The 24,061-nt window shown below is 45.2% G+C and overlaps 1 protein-coding gene across 1 annotated transcript in view; it reads right to left on the reverse strand.

The window, feature by feature from the left end:
* The window catches only part of GBE1 (1,4-alpha-glucan branching enzyme 1), a 252,679-nt gene that overhangs the window by 130,010 nt on the left and 98,608 nt on the right, over positions 1 to 24,061 (reverse strand). Inside the window, exons 5-6 of the mRNA XM_075333081.1 lie at positions 4,965 to 5,090; positions 2,678 to 2,813 (exon numbers count right to left, since the gene is read on the reverse strand). Of these exons, the coding sequence (XP_075189196.1) occupies positions 2,678 to 2,813; positions 4,965 to 5,090 (262 nt within the window). The remainder of the gene's footprint in view (positions 1 to 2,677; positions 2,814 to 4,964; positions 5,091 to 24,061) is intronic.

The following is a 24,061-nucleotide window of genomic DNA, read 5'->3' on the forward strand; positions in this document are numbered from 1 at the left end:
GGACAGGACGACTGGTCACAATTGAAGGAAAGATGAATGCGGCCAAGTACAGAGATATCCTGGAAGAAAACCTCTTCTAGAGTGCTCTGGACCTCAGACTTGGTCGAAGGTTCACCTTCCAACAAGACAATGACCCTAGGCACACAGCTAAAATAACAAAGGAGTGGCTTCAGAACAACTCTGTGCCCATTCTTGACTGGCCCAGCCAGAGCCCTGACCTAAACCCAATTGAGCAACTCTGGAGAGACCTGAAAACAGCTTTCCACCAATGTTCACCATCCAAGCTGACGGAACTGGAGAGGATCTGCAAGGAAGAATAGCAGAGGATCCCCAAATGCAGGTGTGAAAAACTTGTTGCATCGTTCCCAAGAAGACTCATGGGTGTACTAGCTCAAAAGGAGGGGGCTTCTACTCAATACCGCGCAAAGGGACTGAATACTTATGATCATGTGATATTTACTAATTTATTAAACAAGAAAAACTGAAATATTTCTACATTTGTTTTTTTCTGTCAAGATGGGGTGCAGAGTATACATTAATGGTTAAAAAAAAAAATCACCGTTTTGAATTTACCAAATGGCTGCAATGAAAAAGTAAAAAATTTAAAGGGGTCTGAATACTCTCCGTACCCACTGTACATTACTGGAATCAGGGTCTCAGTCTGTACATTTTGGTGCTCTAAGATTCCCTTTATATCTGGAGTTGGTACAGTTGTACAGTCTCAGATTTCATTCAGGACTAGCTACGATGTAAGATCCTAGTTCTACCTTAGTATTTAAAAATCAGTGAGGCTGACCAGGTCAAAAATGGAAATCAATAAAACAATATAACAACAACTGTAAAGCAGTAACAGTAACAACATCAGTAACAGTAAAACAGTAACACTAACAACCACCCCCACCCAGCAACCACCACCCCCACCACCCAGCAACAACAATCACCACCACCCAGCAACAACCACCACCACCACCCCCAAGCAACAACCACCACCACCCAGCAACAACCACAACCATCACCCAGCAACAACAACCACACAGCAGCAACAACAACCACACAGCAACAACAACCACACAGCAACAACAACCACACAGCAACAACCACACAGCAACAACAACAACCACACAGCAACAACAACAACCACACAGCAACAACAACAACACAGCAACAACAACAACCACACAGCAACAACCACCACCCCCACCCAGCAACAACCACCACCCCCACCCAGCAACCACCCCCACCCAGCAACCACCACCACCCAGCAACAACCACCCCCAAGCAACAACCACCACCCAGCAACAACCACCACCACCACCACCCAGCAACAACCACCACCACAACAACCACACAGCAACAGCAACAACCACACAGCAACAACAACAACCACACAGCAACAGCAACAACAACAACCACACAGCAACAACAACAACCACACAGCAACAGCAACAACAACAACCACACAGCAACAACAACAACCACACAGCAACAACAACAACCACACAGCAACAACAACAACCACACAGCAACAACAACAACCACACAGCAACAACAACCACACAGCAACAACCACCCCCACCCAGCAACAACCACCACCCCCACCCAGCAACAACCACCACCCCCACCCAGCAACAACCACCACCCCCACCCAGCAACAACCACCACCCCCACCCAGCAACAACCACCACCCCCACCCAGCAACAACCACCACCCCCACCCAGCAACAACCACCACCCCCACCCAGCAACCACCACCACCCCCACCCAGCAACCACCACCACCCCCACCCAGCAACCACCACCACCCCCAAGCAACAACCACCACCCAGCAACAACCACCACCACCCAGCAACAACCACCACCACCACCACCCAGCAGCAACAACCACCACCACCCAGCAACAACCACCACAACCACACAGCAACAATAACCACACAACAGCAACAACAACAACCACACAGCAACAACCACACAACAACAACAACCACACAGCAACAACAACCACACAGCAACAACCACACAGCAACAACAACCACACAGCAACAACAACCACACAGCAACAACACAACAAGTACACAACCACACAAACCACCACACAACAACCACCACAACAACCACCACACAACACAACAACCACCACAACAGCAACAACCACAACCGCAGCAGCAAATATATTGGGCTGGATTAACATGCTCAGAGATAATTATATATTTATTTTCATTTAAGTAGGACTCAATAGAATTTTATGTATCCATGTAGGTGTATAGTTATTTATTACTGGGGTAGACATGCACTTAATGGTACGCGTCAAATGCTCCTGTCAAATGTACCAGTAATCACCAAACATGGTGTGAATCTAGTCTATTTTTAAGAAAAAAATAAAACCACAAGAAAATATTTAATCATATTTATGGCGAAGACAGATAAAAAAAAAATGTTTACTTTGCTTCTGAAAAATAAAAACATCTGAATTCCCCAAGGTTGACAGGAACTAGAAAAGAACAGCAGCTGAAGACTGAATATATCAGTTAACATGAGCCTAAAAGGAGGATTACAGTCTATAAAATGACTTTCTGGAGGAAATGTCACAAGGTAAACGATTATTGCTTTGAAAATGGAACATATATTGATCGGAAAACAATGTAAGGAAGCAGCAGACAAAGAATTCTTCCTTTAACTTACCGAGATCCTTTATCTTTGGCAGTACATTGTACGTGAAATTTTTATAGGACGCGATTTTTCCTTCTGGTGATGCAATTCCGACGTGAGATTCATAAATGCGGATACTGTTTGGCCTCCTTGGTCGCTCATGTTTACACTGTAAGAAAATGGTATATTAATAACAAATACAAATGAAAAGGACATTACATAAAAATGCATGTGCTAAAGTACGAAAAAACGAAGAATCTCAAATCATGATTACATACTTATTGGTAGGTTTCTCAAGTGTATCTCAACACAGACTCCAGATTTAGGAGAACCTCAAGACTGATCCGATGGCTGTGGAAGCCACTGCAGAATTTCATTGCAGTCACTGAGAAGACTGGTGACCCATATAATATAGTGGTAGAAGAGTGAGTCACGATGGCTCGTGCAAAGGGGCTACTCAGATGATGTAAAAAGGTCTATACATGGATTGACCTGATGGTCCATCCAGCCGTCTGAAAATATGAACTATTCTCTGAAAATGTATAATTTTGCAGCACAATAAAGCACCATTCCAGCTTTTTGTTTTACCACTGAAGTGGTGCCTTTAATTAAATTAAAGTCCATTGCGCCTAGTCTTATATGCACCTCTGGCTTCTTCGTCTGTTATCCGCGTCGCTCCCGTCAGTCTTCTACACCTGGGCTGCTTACACACTTCCGTATTTTTCCATCAGCCACAATCCGTTTTGTGACTGATGTGACGGATGCGTTGGAGATTGTGGAACAACTGATGGGACGGATTTGTTAAAAAAAAGCAGCAGTTTGTACCTGGCAAAGAGAATCCAGCCGTGGCCGCAGGTAACCTGAGTGACGTCACCGCTGATAGCGTGACTCACTTCAGTCGGTCCGTGCAGCTGACAGAGCAATCGTGCTTTACGGCCGCTCCTGTCAACTTATGATGTAGCAGAGCTGAAAGAGTCGTGGGACCTCATGTGGATTACGTCGGACCTGGAGGGGCATTTGGGGGATTAATAAAGTGGTGAAAGAGGGTGTTTTTTTTCTCTTTTATTTCAAAGGATTTTTCGGTGGTTGTGTTTATTTACTTTCACTACATTTTAGTAATGGGGGGGTGTCACATTGACGCCTGCCATCACTAAGCTAGGACTTAGAAGCAGCTGTAGGCTGCAGTTAAGTCCTTATTACCCCGATTGCCACCGCATCAGGGCAATCGGGATGAGCCAAGGACAGTCCCAGGACTGTCGCATCTAATAGATGCGGCATTTCCGGCCGGCTGCTGGCTGATATTCTCAGGATGTGGAGCCCCATGTTATGGGGAGCCCCTCAGCCTAAAAGTACCAGCCCTCAGCAGAGTGGCTTTACCTTGGCTGGTATCAAAATTGGGGTGAAGGGGGAGACACCGCACGTCATTTTCTATTTCAATTATTAATTTCACTGCAAGACATAGACCCGCCCACCGGCAGCTGTGATTGATTGCAGTGAGACAGCGGTCACTCAGCGTGGGGGCTCGTCTGACTGCAACTAATCATAGGCGCCGGTGGGCAGGGCAAGCAGTGTAGCAGTGTATACGAGATGGAATAATGAGCATCCGGCATGTTCAAAAGCAGATGATTGGTGAGTATAAGAGGTCGAGAGAGACAGAGGCCGAGAGAGACAGAGGCCGAGAGAGACAGAGGCCGAGAGAGACAGAGGCTGAGAGAGACAGATATTTTCTAACCAGAAAGGAATTTACACATCTGAGCATGCTCTGTCGCTTAAAGACGGAACAGTCGCCGGAATCTGTCTTTTGACGGATTGGACGGATTCAGGCACCCATAGGCTTCTATTATAACCAACGACGGACGCCGACTGAATCCTGCGCACTGCAATTATGCAGGATTCAGTTGTTTCTATAAACAACGGATTCTGACAGATGGAAAAACACAGAAGTGTGAATGCAGCCTTAGTGACCCGTCGGCCTGCTCCAGTGTTTAATGGAGTGAAGTGGAGATAACTCTTCAATACAAGTCTATGAGTGGCTCTTAGACTTGCAGTGAGCTTGTGACGCAACTTCTGAGCTGTCAGAAATTACGGGTACAAGACGGCGCCACGGGATTGGAGCGGCACCAAAACACGGATGAATACACCAAAGGACTGAGTTGAAGACAGGAATCAGGGGACTTTTAATTAAAACACCACACTGGTAGTAGAAAAAGAACAAAAACCTGGAGTGGTGCTTTAAGGCAATGTTTCACCAAAAAGCTCACAAATTTTAGTGCTGAAAAATGCAACGGGATAGAAGCAATGGCAGCTGCTATCTACTTACCGAATAAGAATCAGCTGGTTGCCAGTGAATCCAGTCATACACCACTTTTTTCTCCTCTTGAAAAACATACTTTGCCCATGGGGAGATACGATAGATCACTTCTCCTGACTTGGTTTTAATTACCACCTTAAAGAAAGAAAAATAATGGTGTAAAACTCTCTAGTTTCAATCAGGGATTTTATTAGTTTTCATGGATATTTCAATCCACACACACTTTCAAAGACAGGAGGTGGGGATTGGGATGGGGGGGGGGGAATCACCAGCATCATTCCAAACCAAAAACTCCAATTTATTAATTATTCAATTATTATTTATTCATTTATATTAACCCTGCTGTACTGTTCGGGTCCATATGACCCGAAATGAAATTTGAGACCCTGCAGATTATTTATTATGCGGATCTGAAACTTGAGATTAATTGACTTGTCCTCATTTGAGGGGTTCTTACTATGAGTGTTTTTTTTGTTGTTGTTGTTTTTTTTTCTTCACGCTGATTGTTACTCTCATACTGTTTGGGTCAATATGACCCGATAACATTTTATACTGTTCAACAAATCACTAATTATTTCTGCCTGCAAAACTTTTTTGTTTTTCTGTGTACTTCATCTCATTATTCAAAAAGTTGGAGGTTTCACTGTTCTTATCAGTAAGCAAGTACTCATCCAAAATTATATAATATTAGTGAAGATGTAACTGTCGAACAACTGGTGGCATTCTTAGGTAGGTGCCCGTTCAGACAATACATTCAACATAAGCCAGCAAAGTACGGCATCAAGATATGGACACTATGTGGCCGCAAAAATTCATGCGCTGTAAACTGTAAAGAGTGAATAGGACGAAACCCTGGAGGAAGCTGAAAAAAAAAAATCCGGGTATGCGAGTTGTTCTCAATTTGACTCGTGGAGTAAAAGGACAAATATCACATGTGACAACTTTTTCACATCCTACCAACTCGGCCAGATGTTGCAAAAAAGACAACTTACCATGCTGGGTACTAGAAGGAAAAACAAGCCAGAACTGCCGCAAGGTATCCTTAGTAAAAGATGTGTATAGTTCTACATTTCATTTTACTGGAAATACAACAGTTGTGTCGTGTCTTATGTTCCCAAAAACAACAATAAGGTCATTCTAATAAGCACAATGCATCATGACAAAGCAATAAATAATAGATATTAGATTATAATGCCACAATAGGGGCAATTGATACTCTAGATCAAGCAATATCAACACACACATGCAAACGCAAAGCCAATCTGTGGGCAATGATTATATTTTACAACATTCTGGATGTTTTTGCATACAATGCATTTGTTTTATGGAGAGAAAATCGACCCCAATTGGAACAGAAATAAAATTGCATAAAAGACGACTTTCTTGAAGAATTAGGAAAATCCCTAGTTAGGCTGTATATCAAAAAAGAAAAGTAAACCCCAGAAGTGAAGGAGCAGCAGCCATTGTGAATAGTGTCCAGCAGCCGGCCTCCACCAGCACCGCAACGATACCCACGGCCTGCACCAGCAGCGCTACGATACCCACGGCCTCCACCAGCAGCGCTACGTTACCCACGGCCTCCACCAGCAGCGCTACGATACCCACGGCCTCCACCAGCACCACTACGATACCCACGGCCTCCATCAGCACCACTACGATACCCATGGCCTCCATCAGCACCACTACGATACCCATGGCCTCCACCAGCACAGCTACAATATTCACGGCCTCCACCAGCACAGCTACGATATCCACGGCCTCCACCAGCACAGCTACGATATCCACGGCCTCCACCAGCACAGCTACGATATTTACGGCCTCCACCAGCACAGCTACCAGCCAAAAAAGGAAGAGATGGAGCTTCTATCCATCTTCTTAAGACAATAAAACAAATCTGACATATGCTGGGTGTGCAAAATATCTATGTAAAGGACGTGGTTTATTATTGTGTTCAATGTAAAAATGCATTAACCTGTTCAACCTTTTAAAGAAAAAAAATAAATAAGTTTTTATTATTTATCATTTGTTGTTTTATACAATGTTATCACAAAGTTAGCTTTACCGTATTTTTCAGACCATAAGACGCACTTTTTTCCCCCCAAATGTTGGGGGAAAGTTGGGGGTGCGTCTTATGGTCTGACTATAGGGCTGCGGCTGGGAATGAGGGTGCTGCGGGTCATCGGGGGAACGAGCAGGCAGCAGCAGCACCTGCCGTGACCACGTGGGCCCGCTCATTACATATGCACGCCCATCCTCCCGCCCATCTCTCAGCGCTGAAGCCGGCACTGACAGGTGGGCGGGAGGACGAGCGGGGACACGCGCATAGCAAAGAGCCGGCCGCATGATCACCCCTGGCAATTACAGCCTGGAGTGATCATGTGCGGCTGTATTCACTGCCCCCCGCGCGTCATTACCAGCACGGGGTGCAGTGAATCAGTACACTCACCCGTCCCCGTGTGTGGAGCCGCCCCCCTGCTGCACGCAATGTCTTCCTGTCTGTGCCGGTCAGCTGATCTGTGCTGGTCAGCTGATCGGCACAGACAGGAAGACATCGCGATCCAGCAGGGGAACGGCTCCACACACACAGGTCAGTGGCGCAGAGAGGAAGATGATCGGTGCTGGAGGGAGTGAGGAAAAGGTGAGTATAAACGTTTATTTTTTTCTCTATGCTATAGGATACAGGCCATATACCAGGATGGTATATGAGCACGATGGGGGCATATAGCAGGATGGGAGTATATGAGCAGGCAGGATGGGGGTATATGAACAGGATGGGAGTATATGAGCAGGCAGGATGGGGGTATATGAACAGGATGGGGGTATATGAACAGGATGGGGGTATATGAGCAGGCAGGATGGGGGTATATGAACAGGATGGATGGGGGAATATGAGCAGGATGGATGGGGGGTATACCAATAGGATGGGGGTATATCAATATTATCGGGGTATATGAACAGGATGGGAGTATATGAGCAGGATGGGGGAATATGAGCAGGATGCTGATATAGGAGCAGGATGGGGGCTTATAGCAGGATCATATACAAGGCAGGAGGATCATTACCAGGATGGGGTACCTTAGTAGAGAATTTGGGGACATTACCCCCATAACAGTGTCAGCAGCAGATCCTCGCCCCATAACAGTGTGTCATGACCACATTTTTTGCTTAAAGTTTTATTTTCCCATTTTCCTCCTCTAAAACCAGGGTGCGTCTTATAGTCCGGTGCGTCTTATAGTCCGAAAAGAAGGGAATTTTGTTACTTACCGTAAATTCCTTTTCTTCTAGCTCTTATTGGGAGACCCAGACGATTGGGGTATAGCTACTGCCCTCTGGAGGCCACACAAAGCACTACATTAAAAGTGCAAGGCCCCTCCCCCTCTGGCTATACCCCCCCGTGGTATCACGGGTTCTCCAGTTTTAGTGCCAAAGCAAGAAGGAGGAAGCCAATAACTGGTTTAAACAAATTAACTCCGAATAACATCGGAGAACTGAAAAACCGTTCAACATGAACAACATGTGTACCCGCAAACAACAAAAAAACATCCCGAAGGACAACAGGGCGGGTGCTGGGTCTCCCAATAAGAGCTAGAAGAAAAGGAATTTACGGTAAGTAACAAAATTCCCTTCTTCTTCAGCGCTCTATTGGGAGACCCAGACGATTGGGACGTCCAAAAGCTGTCCCTGGGTGGGTAAATAAATACCTCATGTTAGAGCTGCAAAACAGCCCTCCCCTATGGGGGTGTCACTGCCGCCTGCAGGACTCTTCTACCTAAGCTGGCATCCGCCGAAGCATAGGTATGCACCTGATAATGCTTGGTGAAAGTGTGCAGACTGGACCAGGTAGCTGCCTGGCACACCTGTTGAGCCGAAGCCTGGTGACGTAATGCCCAGGACGCACCCACGGCTCTGGTTGAGTGGGCTTTTAGCCCTGAAGGAACCGGAAGCCCCGCAGAACGGTAGGCCTCTAGAATTGGTTCTTTGATCCATCGAGCCAGGGTGGCTTTAGAAGCCTGCAACCCCTTGCGCGGACCAGCGACAAGGACAAAAAGTGCATCGGAACGGCGTATGGGCGCCGTGCGGGAAATGTAGATTCTGAGTGCTCTCACCAGATCTAGCAAACGTAAGTCCTTTTCATACCGGTGAACCGGATGAGGGCAAAAAGAAGGCAAGGAAATATCCTGATTAAGATGAAAAGAGGATACGACCTTAGGAAGAAACTCCGGAATGGGGCGCAGCACAACCTTGTCCTGGTGGAACACCAGGAAGGGAGCCTTGGATGACAGAGCTGCCAGCTCAGACACTCGCCGAAGCGATGTGATCGCAACAAGAAACGCCACTTTCTGCGACAGCCGAGAAAAGGAAACTTCCTTCAGAGGCTCGAAGGGCGGCTTCTGGAGAGCAACTAGTACCCTGTTCAGATCCCATGGATCTAACGGTCGCTTGTACGGGGGCACAATATGACAGACCCCCTGCAGGAACGTGCGCACCTTAGGAAGACGTGCTAGACGCTTCTGAAAAAACACGGATAGTGCCGAAACTTGCCCTTTAAGGGAGCTGAGCGACAAGCCCTTTTCTAACCCCGATTGCAGGAAGGAAAGAAACTTGGGTAATGCAAATGGCCAGGGAGACACTCCCTGGGCCGAGCACCAGGATAAGAAAATCTTCCACGTTCTGTGGTAGATCTTAGCAGAATTCGACTTTCTAGCTTGTCTCATTGTGGCAACCACTCCTTGAGATAATCCTGCAGATGCTAGGATCCAGGACTCAATGGCCACACAGTCAGGTTCAGGGCCGCAGAATTCTGATGGAAAAACGGCCCTTGGGACAGTAAGTCTGGTCGGTCTGGCAGTGACCACGGTCGACCGATCGTGAGATGCCACAGATCCGGATACCACGACCTCCTCGGCCAGTTTGGAGCGACGAGTATGATGCGGCTGCACTCGGATCTGATCTTGCGTAGCACTCTGGGCAAGAGCGCCAGAGGCGGAAACACGTAAGGGAGCTGAAACTGCGACCAATCTTGAACCAAGGCGTCTGCCGCCAGAGCTCTTTGATCGCGCGACCTCGCCATGAATGCCGGGACCTTGTTGTTGTGCCGGGATGCCATTAGGTCGACATCCGGCACTCCCCAGCGGCGACAGATTTCCTGAAACACGTCCGGGTGAAGGGACCATTCCCCTGCGTCCATGCCCTGGCGACTGAGGAAGTCTGCTTCCCAGTTTTCTACGCCTGGGATGTGAACCGCGGATATGGTGGATGCTCTGTCCTCCACCCACATTAGAATGCGCCGGACTTCTTGGCAGGCTTGCCGACTGCGCGTCCCTCCTTGGTGGTTGATGTATGCCACCGCTGTGGAGTTGTCCGATTGGATTCGGATCTGCTTTCCTTCCAGCCACTGCTGGAAGGCTAGTAGGGCAAGATACACTGCTCTGATTTCCAGAACATTGATCTGAAGGGTGGACTCCTGCGGAGTCCACGTCCCCTGAGCCCTGTGGTGGAGAAACACTGCTCCCCACCCCGACAGACTCGCATCTGTCGTAACTACTGCCCAGGATGGGGGCAGGAAGGATCTTCCCTGAGATAATGAGGTGGGAAGGAGCCACCATTGTAGAGAGTCCTTGGCCGTCTGGGAAAGCGAGACTTTCCTGTCCAGGGACGTTGACTTCCCGTCCCATTGGCGGAGAATGTCCCATTGAAGTGGGCGCAGATGAAACTGCGCAAAGGGAACTGCTTCCATGGCTGCCACCATCTTCCCTAGGAAATGCATGAGACGCCGCAAGGGATGCAACTGGCCCTGCAGGAGAGATTGCACCCCTGTCTGTAGTGACCGCTGCTTGTTCAGCGGCAGCTTCACTATCGCTGCTAGAGTATGAAACTCCATGCCAAGATACGTTAGTGACTGAGTCGGTGATAGGATCGACTTTGGAAAGTTGATGATCCATCCGAAAGACTGTAGAGTCTCCAGCGTAGCATTCAGGCTGTGCTGACATGCCTCCTGAGAGGGAGCTTTGACCAATAAGTCGTCTAGGTAAGGGATCACCGAGTGTCCCTGAGAGTGCAAGACTGCTACCACCGCCGCCATGACCTTGGTGAAGACCCGTGGGGCTGTCGCCAGACCAAATGGCAGAGCTACGAACTGAAAATGGTCGTCTCCTATCACAAAACGTAGAAAACGTTGATGTTCTGTAGCAATTGGCACGTGGAGATAAGCATCTTTGATGTCTATTGAGGCAAGGAAGTCTCCTCTGGACATTGAGGCAATGACAGAGCGGAGGGTTTCCATCCGGAACCTCCTGGCGTGCACATGTTTGTTGAGCCGTTTTAGGTCCAGAACAGGACGGAACGAGCCGTCCTTTTTTGGAACCACAAAGAGATTGGAGTAAAACCCTTGCCCTTGTTCCTGAGGAGGGACTGGGATCACCACTCCTTCCGCTCTTAGGGAATCCACCGCCTGCAGCAGAGCATCTGCTCGGTCTGGATGTGGGGAGGTTCTGAAGAACCGAGCTGGAGGACGAGAATTGAACTCGATTCTGTACCCGCGAGACAAAATGTCCGTCACCCACCGGTCTTTGACCTGTGACATCCAAATGCCGGAAAAGCGGGAGAGCCTGCCCCCGACCGGCGATGCGGAGGGGGGGGGCTGGAAGTCATGAGGTAGCCGCTTTGGAAGCGGTACCTCCATTTGCTTTCTTGGGGCGTGTGTGAGTCCGCCACGAATCTGAGTTTCTTTGCGTCCTCTGAGTCCCTTTGGACGAGGTAAATGGTGTCTTGCCCGAACCTCGAAAGGACTGAAACCTCTGCTGCCACTTTTTCTGCTGAGGTTTGGATGTTCTGGGTTGTGGTAAAGAGGAGTCTTTACCCTTGGACTGCTTAATGATGTCAGCCAATGGCTCGCCAAACAGTCTATCTCTAGACAAAGGCAAACTGGTTAAACATTTTTTGGAACCAGCATCTGCTTTCCAGTCCTTTAACCACAAGGCTCTGCGCAAAACTACCGAATTGGCGGACGCCATTGAGGTGCGACTGGTAGATTCTAGGACCGCATTGATAGCGTAAGACGCAAACGCCGACATCTGCGTGGTAAGGTGCGCCACTTGCGGCACTGCTGGATGCATGATAGCATCCACTTTTGCTAAGCCAGCTGAAATAGCCTGGAGTGCCCATACGGCTGCGAATGCCGGAGCAAACGACGCGCCGATAGCTTCATAGACAGATTTTAACCAAAGGTCCATCTGTCTGTCATTGGCATCTTTAAGTGAAGCGCCATCCTCCACTGCAACTATGGATCTAGCTGCAAGTTTGGAAATCGGGGGGTCTACCTTTGGACACTGTGTCCAGCGCTTGACCACCTCAGGGGGGAAAGGGAAACGCGTATCTTTAGATCGTTTAGAGAAACGCCTTTCTGGGTGAGCGTCGTGCTTCTGGATTGATTCTCTGAAGTCAGAGTGATCTAACAAAGCACTCAATTTACGCTTGGGATAAAGGAAACGAAACTTCTCCTGCTCCGCAGCCGCCTCTTCTGCTGAAGGGGCTGGGGGAGAAATATCCAACAGCCTATTGATGGCTGAGATAAGGTCGTTTACCATGGCATCCCCATCCGGGGTATCCAGGTTGAGAGGGGTTCCAGGAGTGGATTCCTGATCACTCTCATCAGACACATCACAGGGAGACTGATTGTGCTGAGACCCTGAGCAGTGTGAAGACGTCGAGGGTCTTTCCCAGCGAGCTCGCTTAGGGTGGCTGGGGCCATCATCTGAGTCATAATCCTCGGCCTGTGAAGCCGGGTACCCCCCTGTGGGCTGGATACATTCCAAGTAAGGGGGACCTGAGGACAGAGGCCTCGCCGTGCCCAGAGACTGAGCCCCATGCATAGATTGCAAGGTTTCAAGTATTTTTGCCATAGAGACAGACATACTATCAGCAAAAACTGCAAAGTCTGTCCCTGTCACCGGGGCAGAACTTACAAGCGTCTCAGCCTGGGTCGCTACCTCTCCTGACTCCGGCTGGCGAAGCAGCACCGGGTCGGAGCATTGCACACAATGGGGGTCATCGGAGCCTGCTGGTAGATTAGCCCCACATGCAGCACACGCAGTATACACAGCCCTTTTTGCCTTGGCCGCCTTGCGTTTTGAGGATGACATGTTGCTGCTTCCACAGAGCGATCTGGGATATGCAGCCAGAAGCGCACCTCACAGTGCAAGAAATACAATATCTATATATCTGTACCCAGTACACTGATACACAGTGAGGCACTAGAGGGACCAGCACAGAAAAATCGCTTACCGCCCGCTTAAAAAGCGGGTGTGTGGTCGCCAGATAGCCCCTAGTCCAGGTCTCCCAGAGCCTTGCGTCCTTCCTCCAGCCAGGCATGCATGTAATGGCTGCCGGCGTCTCGAGAGAGGAAGGGGGGCGGGCCCTGGGCGTTCCTGGCCAAGAGCGGGAAGCCTGCTTCCCTCTGTGCCAAGTGAGAGGGCTGGAGCATGTAAATCAGGCTCCAGCCCTCGTCGCTGCTAGCGAACAGCGTCTCTCCCCTACCCTGAATGACAGGGTGGGGGCGGGAACGAATCGGAGCTGCCGGCGTCCTAGGCCCAAAAAGCCGGGGACTAAATTTATAACCGCCGCCGCCGTAAAAGCGCGGACGGCGGATCTCCGGCGCACCACAAGTCACAGCAGCGCCGCCCGGTCCAGAGGGGGTCGGCGCTGCGTTCCCATACACAAAAAAGTCCCCCAGTAATCTGTAGGGACACCAACTCCACGTTGCGGTCCCCGGCGCACTACAACACCCAGCCAGCCCGGAGTGTGTCTGTGCCTGCCGGGGACACGGAGTACCTGTATGATGCAGGGCCTGTCCCTGATCGTACTCCTGCTCCGTCTCCATCAGGTTCTAATGGGTCTGTGGATGGAGCCCGGCATCAGAGCTGAGAGGCCGGCAGGATCCCACTTCCACAGAGCCCTACAAGGGGATGTGGAAGGAAAACAGCATGTCAGGCTCCAGCCCTGTACCAGCAATAGGTACCTCAACCTTACAACACCATCCAGGGGTGAGAAGGGAGCATGCTGGGGACACTATATGTGTCCTCTTTTCTTCCATCCGAAACAGTCAGCAGCTACTGCTGACTAAAATCTGTGGAGCTATGCATGGAATGTCTGACCTCCTTCGCACACAAAGCTAAAACTGGAGAACCCGTGATACCACGGGGGGGTATAGCCAGAGGGGGAGGGGCCTTGCACTTTTAATGTAGTGCTTTGTGTGGCCTCCAGAGGGCAGTAGCTATACCCCAATCGTCTGGGTCTCCCAATAGAGCGCTGAAGAAAAAACGGTAGATTTCATGTTATAGTAATAGAAATCTAAAGCATGTTTGTTATTTGTGTGCAGAATGCTGTAGAGCGAACATAATTGCAAACAGCCAGTGTAACCTTTTTCTTAAAAAAAAAAAAAAAACAATTTAATTTTTCATTTGTTTATGATGAACCATGTTCACATGCAGGTTAATAATGAAATAGGTATTCAAAAAAAACACTTACAGTAGCTATAAATCAAGATTTTAATAGATCGGGTCGTATTGACCCAAAACAGTACAAGTGTATAGTAAAACAGCATGGTTAATATTCTACATTGTCGAAGAATTAAAAATACAACACTTATACAATGCGGTTCCAACCCTTTTTAGTGTCTTAATCATGATGCTATGATTAAAAAAAAACTAAAAAAGGATTGGAAATGTGTTGGCCGAGTGTTCTATTTTCATTTTTAATTGTTTGATAATGTAGTATTTTAATATAGATAAAATAAATTGGTTGTTTTTACTTCAGCATGAGGACCCTTCCTGATCACAATAGAGGGTCCCAAAGTTCTCTATATGTATGAAGGGTTAGTGTGCATGTGCGACCACTGCACCTTTAAAGCAAATGTGACCAAATTAAAATTTCAACAACTGAAAAACTAAAGTTTTTTTGTTTTATTTATAATTGGTATACATATTTTTATGGTGTAAATATGAAAAATAACCTAAAAAGTTAGAGTTTTTTCACTTGCAAACACTAGTGGGGCAGGTCACAATTGTGACTGCAGTAAAAGTGGGCGAAGGCTGCTCACATCTGTGTGAGGTCACGCCTCCTCTCCTGTTTTGGATGTTTGCAAAAGGACAATGCTTGAAATTAGGATGGAATTTAGGATCACAGTGTAGGACGGTGACTGCAAAGTGACACGTAGACAGTTTCACCAAAAACGTGATCCCAAAATTTTCACTATCGCTAGCAATCCTTTATAGGTCTCGGTGGGAGGAAGGAAAAAAAAAAATAAAATAAAAATGTATCTACAATGTGGATGCTCGATTTTTTTCAGGACATAGTCTGGTACCGGTACGGCAGCTACATGGATGACCTGCTTTTCGTTTGGTTAGACTGCTTGGAGGCCGTGGCATATATTGTGGCTTATTTAAACAATGATCATAGAATGTTAGAGATAAATGGAACCTCCAGGGTCATCGTGTCCAACTCTCCGCTCAATGCAGGATTCACTAAACTCTCAGAAAGAGGTCATTCCAGCATCGGTTTGAAGACTTCCATTGAAGGAGAACTCCCCACCTCTTGTGGCAGCCTGTTCCACTCATTGATAATCCTCACTGTCAAAGTTTCTTTCTAATATCTAACTATCTTCTCCCTTTCAGTTTCATTCAATTACTTTTCCATGTAGAAATGAGAATAAGGATGATCACTGCCATTCCTGCAGATATTTGTAGACAGCTATTAAGTCATCTTAGCCTTCTTTTTAGCAAGTTAAACATTTCCATTTCCTTTAACCGTTCCTCGTAGGACATAGTTTGCAGTCCACTCACCATCCTGGTAGCTCTTCTCTGAACTTGCTTCAGTTTTTCAATGTTTCTTAAAATGTGTTACCCAGAACTGGATGAGGTCTGACCAACGAGGAGTAGAGGGGGATAGTTACCTCATGTGATCTAGACTTTATGCTTCTCTTAATACAACCCAGAATTGTGTTTGCCTTTTTGCTGCTGCACCACACTGTTGACTCATGTGCAGTCTGTGATCTATTAGTGTATCCAAGTCTTTCACACATGCTATTGCTTAGTTCTATTCCTTTCATTCTGTAAATATTTTCCTTTTCTTTCCCAGATGTAAAATTTTGCATTTATTCCTGTTAAATACCATTCTATTAGCGGCTGCCCATTGGCCCAGCTTATCTAGGCACTTCTGAATCCTGTCTTCTCCAGTCTCGGCTATACCTCCTAGTTTTGCATCGTCTGTAAATTTGATTAGTTTACCTAGAGTTCACTTATCTAGATCATTTATAAAAATGTTTAAAAACACTGGGGTTAAGAGAGAGCCTTGTGGTACCAAACTTGAAACACTTCCAATTGGATGTGCAACTAGATTACCACTCTGAGTTTGATCACTGAGCCAATTATGAATACATCTAACTGTAGCCTGTCAATCCCATACTTATCTGTATTGAAAAGTGACTAAGATACTTTATCAAATGTTTTCCTGAAGTCAAGATATAGTATATCTACTGCATTTCCCTGATTAACTAGTCAGATTCTAGCATACAAGGAAATTAGATTAGTCTGGCATGACATGTTTGTTGCAAACCCATGCTCGGTCTGGTTAATTGCTGTATTCTTATATAACATTTGTTCAAAGATCTTTCCTGGTATAGAAGTAAGCCTCACTAGCCTGTAATTTCATGGCTCCATGTTTTTCCTTTTGTGAAGATAGGGACATATTCTCTGGAACTTCTCCTGTTCTCCAGGAGTTTTCAAAGATTCTGGCTAGTGCTTCTGCAATTTCGTCTGCTATCTCTTTCAGCACCTTCGGATGTAGTTCATCTGAACCAGGAGATTTAAATTCGGCAAGTGTTTTCTCACCAACATCTTTCATGTTCTAAAAATCCTATAGTATCTTTGACTTTTCTTTTGCTAACCCCAAATATAAATCTTTTTTTATTGCTTCTGGTCTCCCTTGAAAGCCTCCTTTCATTAGTGGTGTTGACCCTTTTAACACTTGCCCTGCATCCCTGCAGACAGCATTATATTCTTTAGATATGCCTCCTTCATTGAATTTCATATACTTTTTTTTTTTTCTTTTTTAGTAAGGGTTTAAAGTTTTGTGTTCATCCATCCTGGTCTCTTAAAAAGCTTCAAATTCTTCCTTCTTTTAGAGATTGTTACGGATTGTGTGGTGAGAATTTCATTTAGCAAAAATCTCCCATCCTTCTTAAACATTTCTGTCCTTTAGATAACATCCAGATACTGAACCTTTCCTACCCTCTGTGTTCATTAAATTCTGACTGTCTGAAGTCCAACCTTGAAGTCCGATGCTTCACAGGTTCTTCTCCTCCTTCTTCTAATCCAAAATTCAAGATAGCATGATCACTGCCTCCTAATTTCCCAGCTATCTTTACTTTCTCAACCATTTCCTCCCCGTTGATAAGAATTAGGTCCAAAATGGCAGATCCTCTAGTTCTCTCTTCTACCCTTTGAAAGATAAAAGTGGTCAGCGAGAGAAGAAGAACATTTTTTGGATCCATTACTTTTGCCTGAAAAAGATTCCCAACAATTATCTGGATAGTTAAAGTTCACATGATCACTACATCATATTTTTTTTTTTTTTTTTTTTTTTTTAAAACAAAGATATCTGATGTAAAAAGAGTTCATCCAGATCTTCAATCTGTCCAGGTGTCCAACACCTACAATAGTGTCATTAGTTCATCTAGATCGTCAAACTGTCCAGGTGTCCTATAGTAAACACCTACAATAGTGTCCTTTCTGTCCTCTCTTTGTATTCTTACCTACTTTCTACATCGCTACAGTTTTCAGAAGCTCGGATTCTGTGGAGGAGATCTATGCTTTCCCAACACCACCTCTCTTGCTATTTTGACTTCATACAAATAAGTTGTAGCATTTAAAAGGTTTGTATTTCAATTATGTGTTTCAACCCACTAAGTTTTAGTGATGCCTATGACATCTCAGTTCCTGTGTTAGCAGCTCCAGTTCTTTTTTGTTTCTCATGCTCTGTACATTTGTATAGACACATTTTAGTTTGTATTCAGTATCTCTTGCTCCTTTATTTCACTCAGAATATCATGTCTTCTAATAGTAGGGTTCTCAAAAGAATTCATAAGCTGCATAGCTTTTTCCTGGTCACATATACCCCATCCCATAATGCTCTAGTTTAAAGCTTTTATAATGAGCAAGATGTCTACCAAATTGGTGTTTATAGGTTTTCGTAAGATGCAACCCATCTCTAGCAAGGAGTTTATCATACTGGTAATCCAATCCACAGTCAAGAAAACCAAAGTGTTGCTGACGTCCCCAATCCTGTCCAATCTCATGGTTCCATGTCCATCCACTGGGTGGGTGAATGAAAAGACGACCAGCGCGTCCAGTTGCTTCCCTTTCCAGCCCAGGTCTTCAAAGTCTCTGCATATACTGTAGTTTTCAGGTCCTTTTTCGCTGCGTTATTTATTCCTACATGTATTGGTAGAGGTGGGTAGGCGTCTTTAGCACTGAAGAGTCTTTAAGTGTCTACCTCTGATTTTGGCACCTGGGAGACAGCACACTTCATGCGGTGATGTTCAGTAGGCAGATCGTGGCTTCTGTTCTTCTTACAAGGGAATCTCCAACAACCACCATTCTCCTTTTCTTCTCCACAGAGCTTCTTTTTCTCCCTTCAAGTGGCTTCTGCTTTGCTACTGGATTATTCTTTGCGAGCAAAGCACTTTTTTGATGTACATCTTCGTAGTCCTGCGTGAGAGCCTGGTAGCGGTTCTTCAGCGATATGCGTGCTGACTGCCTTCCCATCCTCCTTTTGGTTGAATGCTTCCAATTCTCTTCTTCTGCAGGTACATTAATAGGTGCTACTCCTCGAACATTCTGAAGAGCTATTTCTGCTCTGACATTAGCTTCTGCAGGAACGCTGAAAAGGTCTTCTCTTGCAACACCCTGAAGAGATTCTTCTGCTCAGTCAAGGAAATACTCATCATCTTTGATGAACTTCAGTATAGCTAATCTCTCCTGAAGACTCTGCATCTTTTCCTCCAACAGGGTCACAAGCTTGCATTTCTGGCACGGAAAGTTTGACTGTAAACATAGCACACACTGCAGCTCACCATATCCCTGTTTTAGACATACGTCTTACAGGAGATGTGCTCACTCTGAAGGTACATACTTTTTTTTTTTTTTCAGGAAAGTAGTGTCAGGCAATATGATATTACTATCTTCCAGCTGTCGCCCCTTGCATACCACAAGAGCTATACCTTATGGTGAGTTTACAAGGGCCCGCCGCATCTGTTCTGATGACCCGGCCTTCTTCACAGAGGTCAGGGTAATTGAGGGCAGATTAACAGGTAGGCGGCATATTAAAAAAATCAATTTGCTCGGTTTCAAACAAGGTTTATAGCATTGCCAGGCAATCTTCAAAAAGGAACATAATCGTCAAGAAAACCATGATCTTCCAGTGACCTTTAGCACATTGTACAGCCTTCAGTTTGGCAATGTAAAAAACATTATTGCTAAATATAGTTGAAACCAGAAGTTTACATACACTATCTAAAAAGACACATCTGCATGTTTTTCTCACCATCTATAGCAGGTTCCTACATGCCCATACCCAGGAGTTTGTTTTTTTTTTTTTAAACCCAGAGAGAGGATTAAGTTCAGAGTAGGTATCCAGTATACGAGGTATGCCTTGACGCGGCACTGGGCAGATATGAAAGAGGCCATTTTGTATGCTAAATAGCTCATTTTTTCCTAGATTCCCTATAGCAGTAATGCATGTCTATACTGTTACATTCATGGTTTTCATGCTTTAGCATTTCAGAGTGTAACTGTCTTTTTATGCCATGTTCAGTTATGTACCTGTTCACATTACAATTTTGGGAGTGTCATCAGTCTTTGTCTATGAAATCAGCATTAACCTTTCCTATTTTGGTCAATTAGGATTACTGAAATTATTTGTATGTGCCACAATAATGAAATAGAGAGTAAAAATAAACAATTGGCGTATACATAGGCGCTGCAGAACAACATGGGTAAAGAATAGGGATGATCAAATACCTCAAATATCCGACAAATAGGTCGCCACTAGGCGAATATTCGATGCTCAATGCAAGTCTATGGGAAGCTCGAATAGTTCTGAATAGTTGTTATTCGGGTTTCCCATAGACTTACATTGCACATCGAATATTCACGAATAGTCGAATAGCGGCAACCTAGTCAGCAAATATTCGCAAAGCCGAATATTTGAGGTATTCGATCATCCCTAGAAAAGAGGTGAAAGGCTTTATTCGGCTTGGCACTACGCATTTCTGGGACTGCAGTATTCCCTTCCCCAGGTGCTAACACAAACACTGTGTGGTATTAAATTGTAAAAAAAAACAACTTGCAAACAATTACCTAATTAGCAATTAACATGCAGCATAAAAAGAAAAAAAAAAACTTTATAGAAATTTTTAAAAACAAAATATGCAATGTACAATGATTATATATATATATATATATATATATATATATATATATATATATATATATATATATATATATATATATATATATAAATATATATATAAATATATATATAAATATATATATATATATTTTGTATCTCAATTAAAATTTTAATAAATGTAAAAATACCAATATATAAGTAATTGTCAACCATACAAAATTCAACTAACAATTTCAATGCGGATTTTCAAAGCCTCTGGTGTTAATGTTCCTATAAATCCAATAGTGCTCCTTCTTTATAAGTTTCCTAAATTTATATGGGACATGGTTGAGAATTCGTTCGATAATGGCAAGGTATAAATTATCAGGGGTTTTTTTGCTGTTCAAAAGCAAGATGCTTGGACACACTGTGGTTAAGGACTCCATGTCTAATATTATGGCGGTGTTTGGTATTGGCTGGATGGTACAACCGATGTATTGGAGGCCACAACTACACACCAGTAAATAGATGACATAAGATGAATTACAATTGAGTGTTTGCTTAATACAGAAAACTTTACCATTGGCCACAGAGCTGAATGTGTTGCTGCCTTGTGCAATGGCCTTGCAACATACATTTCTGATTGCCACACATGAAAACCCCTTCAGGTTTCAGTAATGATTAATCAATAGAACTATTGACGATATAATCATTCTTTTTAGACCCAAGAAGTTATCACATTCTTGAGGTTTTGATTCCTTCTAAAAATAATCAGGAGGATTTTTTGGTATTTTGTTTCCCCAAGGACAGGATCATTTTCTAGTAAAAAAACAAATACTTATGGATTTATATTTAAATGGTCTGGTGCGAATTACTAAAAGTAGTAATCAGACTACATCCATATTGGTCAAACTTATCATTTGTGGGTAGTTTACTAGTGTTAGGGTACATGCCCACGATCAGGACCCCTTGCATCCTGAACGTGGCGGGTCCTGACCTTCAGGGCCACAAATCTCCGCAGAAGAACGCGGCTGCTCATGACCAGGATCCGGGCTTGAGCAGTTGCAGTCTCTCATTTGGGTTCTCCCTGCAGAGGACGTTTTCGACTACGCAGCAAAAATTGACAAGCTGCAACTCGGAAAGTTGCACCGCAGGTCAGTGTTTGCTATGGGAAGGGAAAAAAAAAAAAAAAAAAAAAGCACAGTGGGAAATCCCATCCACTGTGCTTGCACTGTGCATCACAGTGTTTTGGACACAGCTGAAGCATACTGCACCCAAAACACTGTGGAAACTGACCATGGGCACGCACCCTAAGGGGCACTTTGCACACTGCGACATCGCAGGTGCGATGTCGGTGGGGTCAAATTGAAAATGACGCACTTCCGGCATCGCATGCGACATCGCAGTGTGTAAAGGCTGGATGATACGATTAACGAGCGCAAAAGCGTCGTAATCGTATCATCGGTGCAGCGTCGGCGTAATCCATGATTACGCTGACGCGACGGTCCGATGTTGTTCCTCGCTCCTGCGGCAGCACACATCGCTGTGTGTGAAGTCGCAGGAGCGAGGAACGTCTCCTACCGGCCTCACTGCGGCTTCCGTAGGATATGCGGAAGGAAGGAGGTGGGCAGGATGTTTACATCCTGCTCATCTCCGCCCCTCCGCTCTGATTGGCCGGCTGCCGTGTGACGTCGCAGTGACGCCGCACGACCCGCCCCCTTAACAAGGAGGCGGGTCGCCGGCCACAGGGACGTCGCACGGCAGGTGAGTGTGTGTGTGAAGCTGGCGTAGCGATAACTTTCGCTACGCCAGCTATCACCACATATCGCTGCTGCGACGGGGGCGGGGACTATCGCACTCGGCATCGCAGCATCGGCCTGCGATGTCTTAGTGTGCAAACCCCGCCTAAGTCTTCATTTTAGATAGACACTCCTCTTGACTAAAAGGACTTAATCTTAATAAACGCATCATTAAGTAATTTTTTGGGGTACCCTTTGTCAAAGAACCTAGACTGGTGTAGCTTGGATTCAATAGTTAAAGTGAATCTGTCACCAGGTTTTTGCTTCCCACATCTGACAGAAGCATAATGTAGAGTCAGACCCTGATTCCAGCGATGTGTCACTTATTGAGCCATTTGCTGTCATTTTGATAAAAAAAAAATCAATGTTTTCTCTGCTGCAGATCTAGCAGTTACAGAGCTCATGAATATGCTGGACTGCCTGGCAGCACGCCAAGTAGTCCTCTAAAGCTAAAAATCAATGTGTAATCGGCAGTAGGTTATCAAAACTACACTAAGCAGCCCAGTAAGTGACATCACTGAAATCAGGGTCTCTGCCTCTACATTATGCTGCTCTCAGATTAGGTGGCAAAAACCTGGTGACAGATTCTCTTTAATATTATCAGTCTTTTTCAAACTCAAAACAGATAATTAAACTTAATTAGCTTTAAAAGTTTTTCAAATGAGCAGAATTACAAAAAAAAATATTCTCATCGCAAGGTTTCTCTCCACCCATAAATTATAGGGGGTTTTTTTTTACCCAAAGAGAGGAATTAGTTTGATAGGGACCCAAAAAAAAAAAATGATCACCCTGCCGCTGGCCATTTTTGTGTGTCAAGTATCTCAATTTTTACATGTTTTTTCATAGCAGTAATGCATGTCTATATTCCCATATTCATTGTCTCACATATCTTAGCACTGCAGGGTTCAACTGTCTCCTATTTGTTACCATGTTTCATGTTCAGTCTGCATCTAATCACATTAGAAGGTAGGATGTGCCTTCAGTCTTTCTTAGATTATGGAGATGATTGCATGGAAGAATGCAGCTTTGTGTTTACCCTTATCTGTAGAGGAGGAACTTGACTACTTGTATCCTGAAGCTGAAGTGCAGCACAGATTCATCTCAACTAAAAGCAGAGATTGTTTGATCAGGAAAAGAACAGACATTTATAGGACATTTCATACCTTTCCCAAATGCGTATGATAAAATATTCATCGCATACTGCATTGAACTGCTGTGCCAAGTTTATTATATATTTTAGGAGTATGAGTCGGTCCATTTTATACGGATTCCAGCTCCAAAAAAATAGACACTGACTCCGAATCCATGACTCAAACTCCATAGCCCTGGTGCCAACGACCAGGGTTCACAGTGTTTTGGATGTAGAGAGTTTTCGCTGTGTTGTACAGTACAAGCAAACTGGATGGGATTTATAGAAATCTCCAGCATACTGTACTTGACTTTCCTGCAGCGTAAACAGACCTGTGAGCCTGGCTTCCCGAGCCACAGGGTGTCAATTTATTGCTGTGGAGTCACGAGTGTTCTCTGTAAGGAAAAAGAGAGAATGTCCACAGTGGCCTGAACCCTGATCGTGGGCACAAGCAGCTGCAGAGAACACTCGCAGCCCCGCAGGAGAGGACACGCTACATCCAGGAAGCAGCATGTCTGGATCGTGGGCACGTAGCCTTATGCAACTCTATGGGGAAGTTTTGGACAGAAAACTCAGCGTACCCGCAAGAGAGTGACCTGCTGCGGACTAGAATAACGCACGGCAGGTCAGTTTACACGGTGTGAAAAAGAAGCACAATGGGCAAGAGATTTCTATAAATCCCATCAACTTTCCTTCAACTGCAAGAAGCTGCATTTCAATGCAGCGAAAAATAT

Source organism: Anomaloglossus baeobatrachus, chromosome 2 (genome assembly GCF_048569485.1).
Source record: "Anomaloglossus baeobatrachus isolate aAnoBae1 chromosome 2, aAnoBae1.hap1, whole genome shotgun sequence".
NCBI lineage: Eukaryota > Metazoa > Chordata > Amphibia > Anura > Aromobatidae > Anomaloglossus > Anomaloglossus baeobatrachus.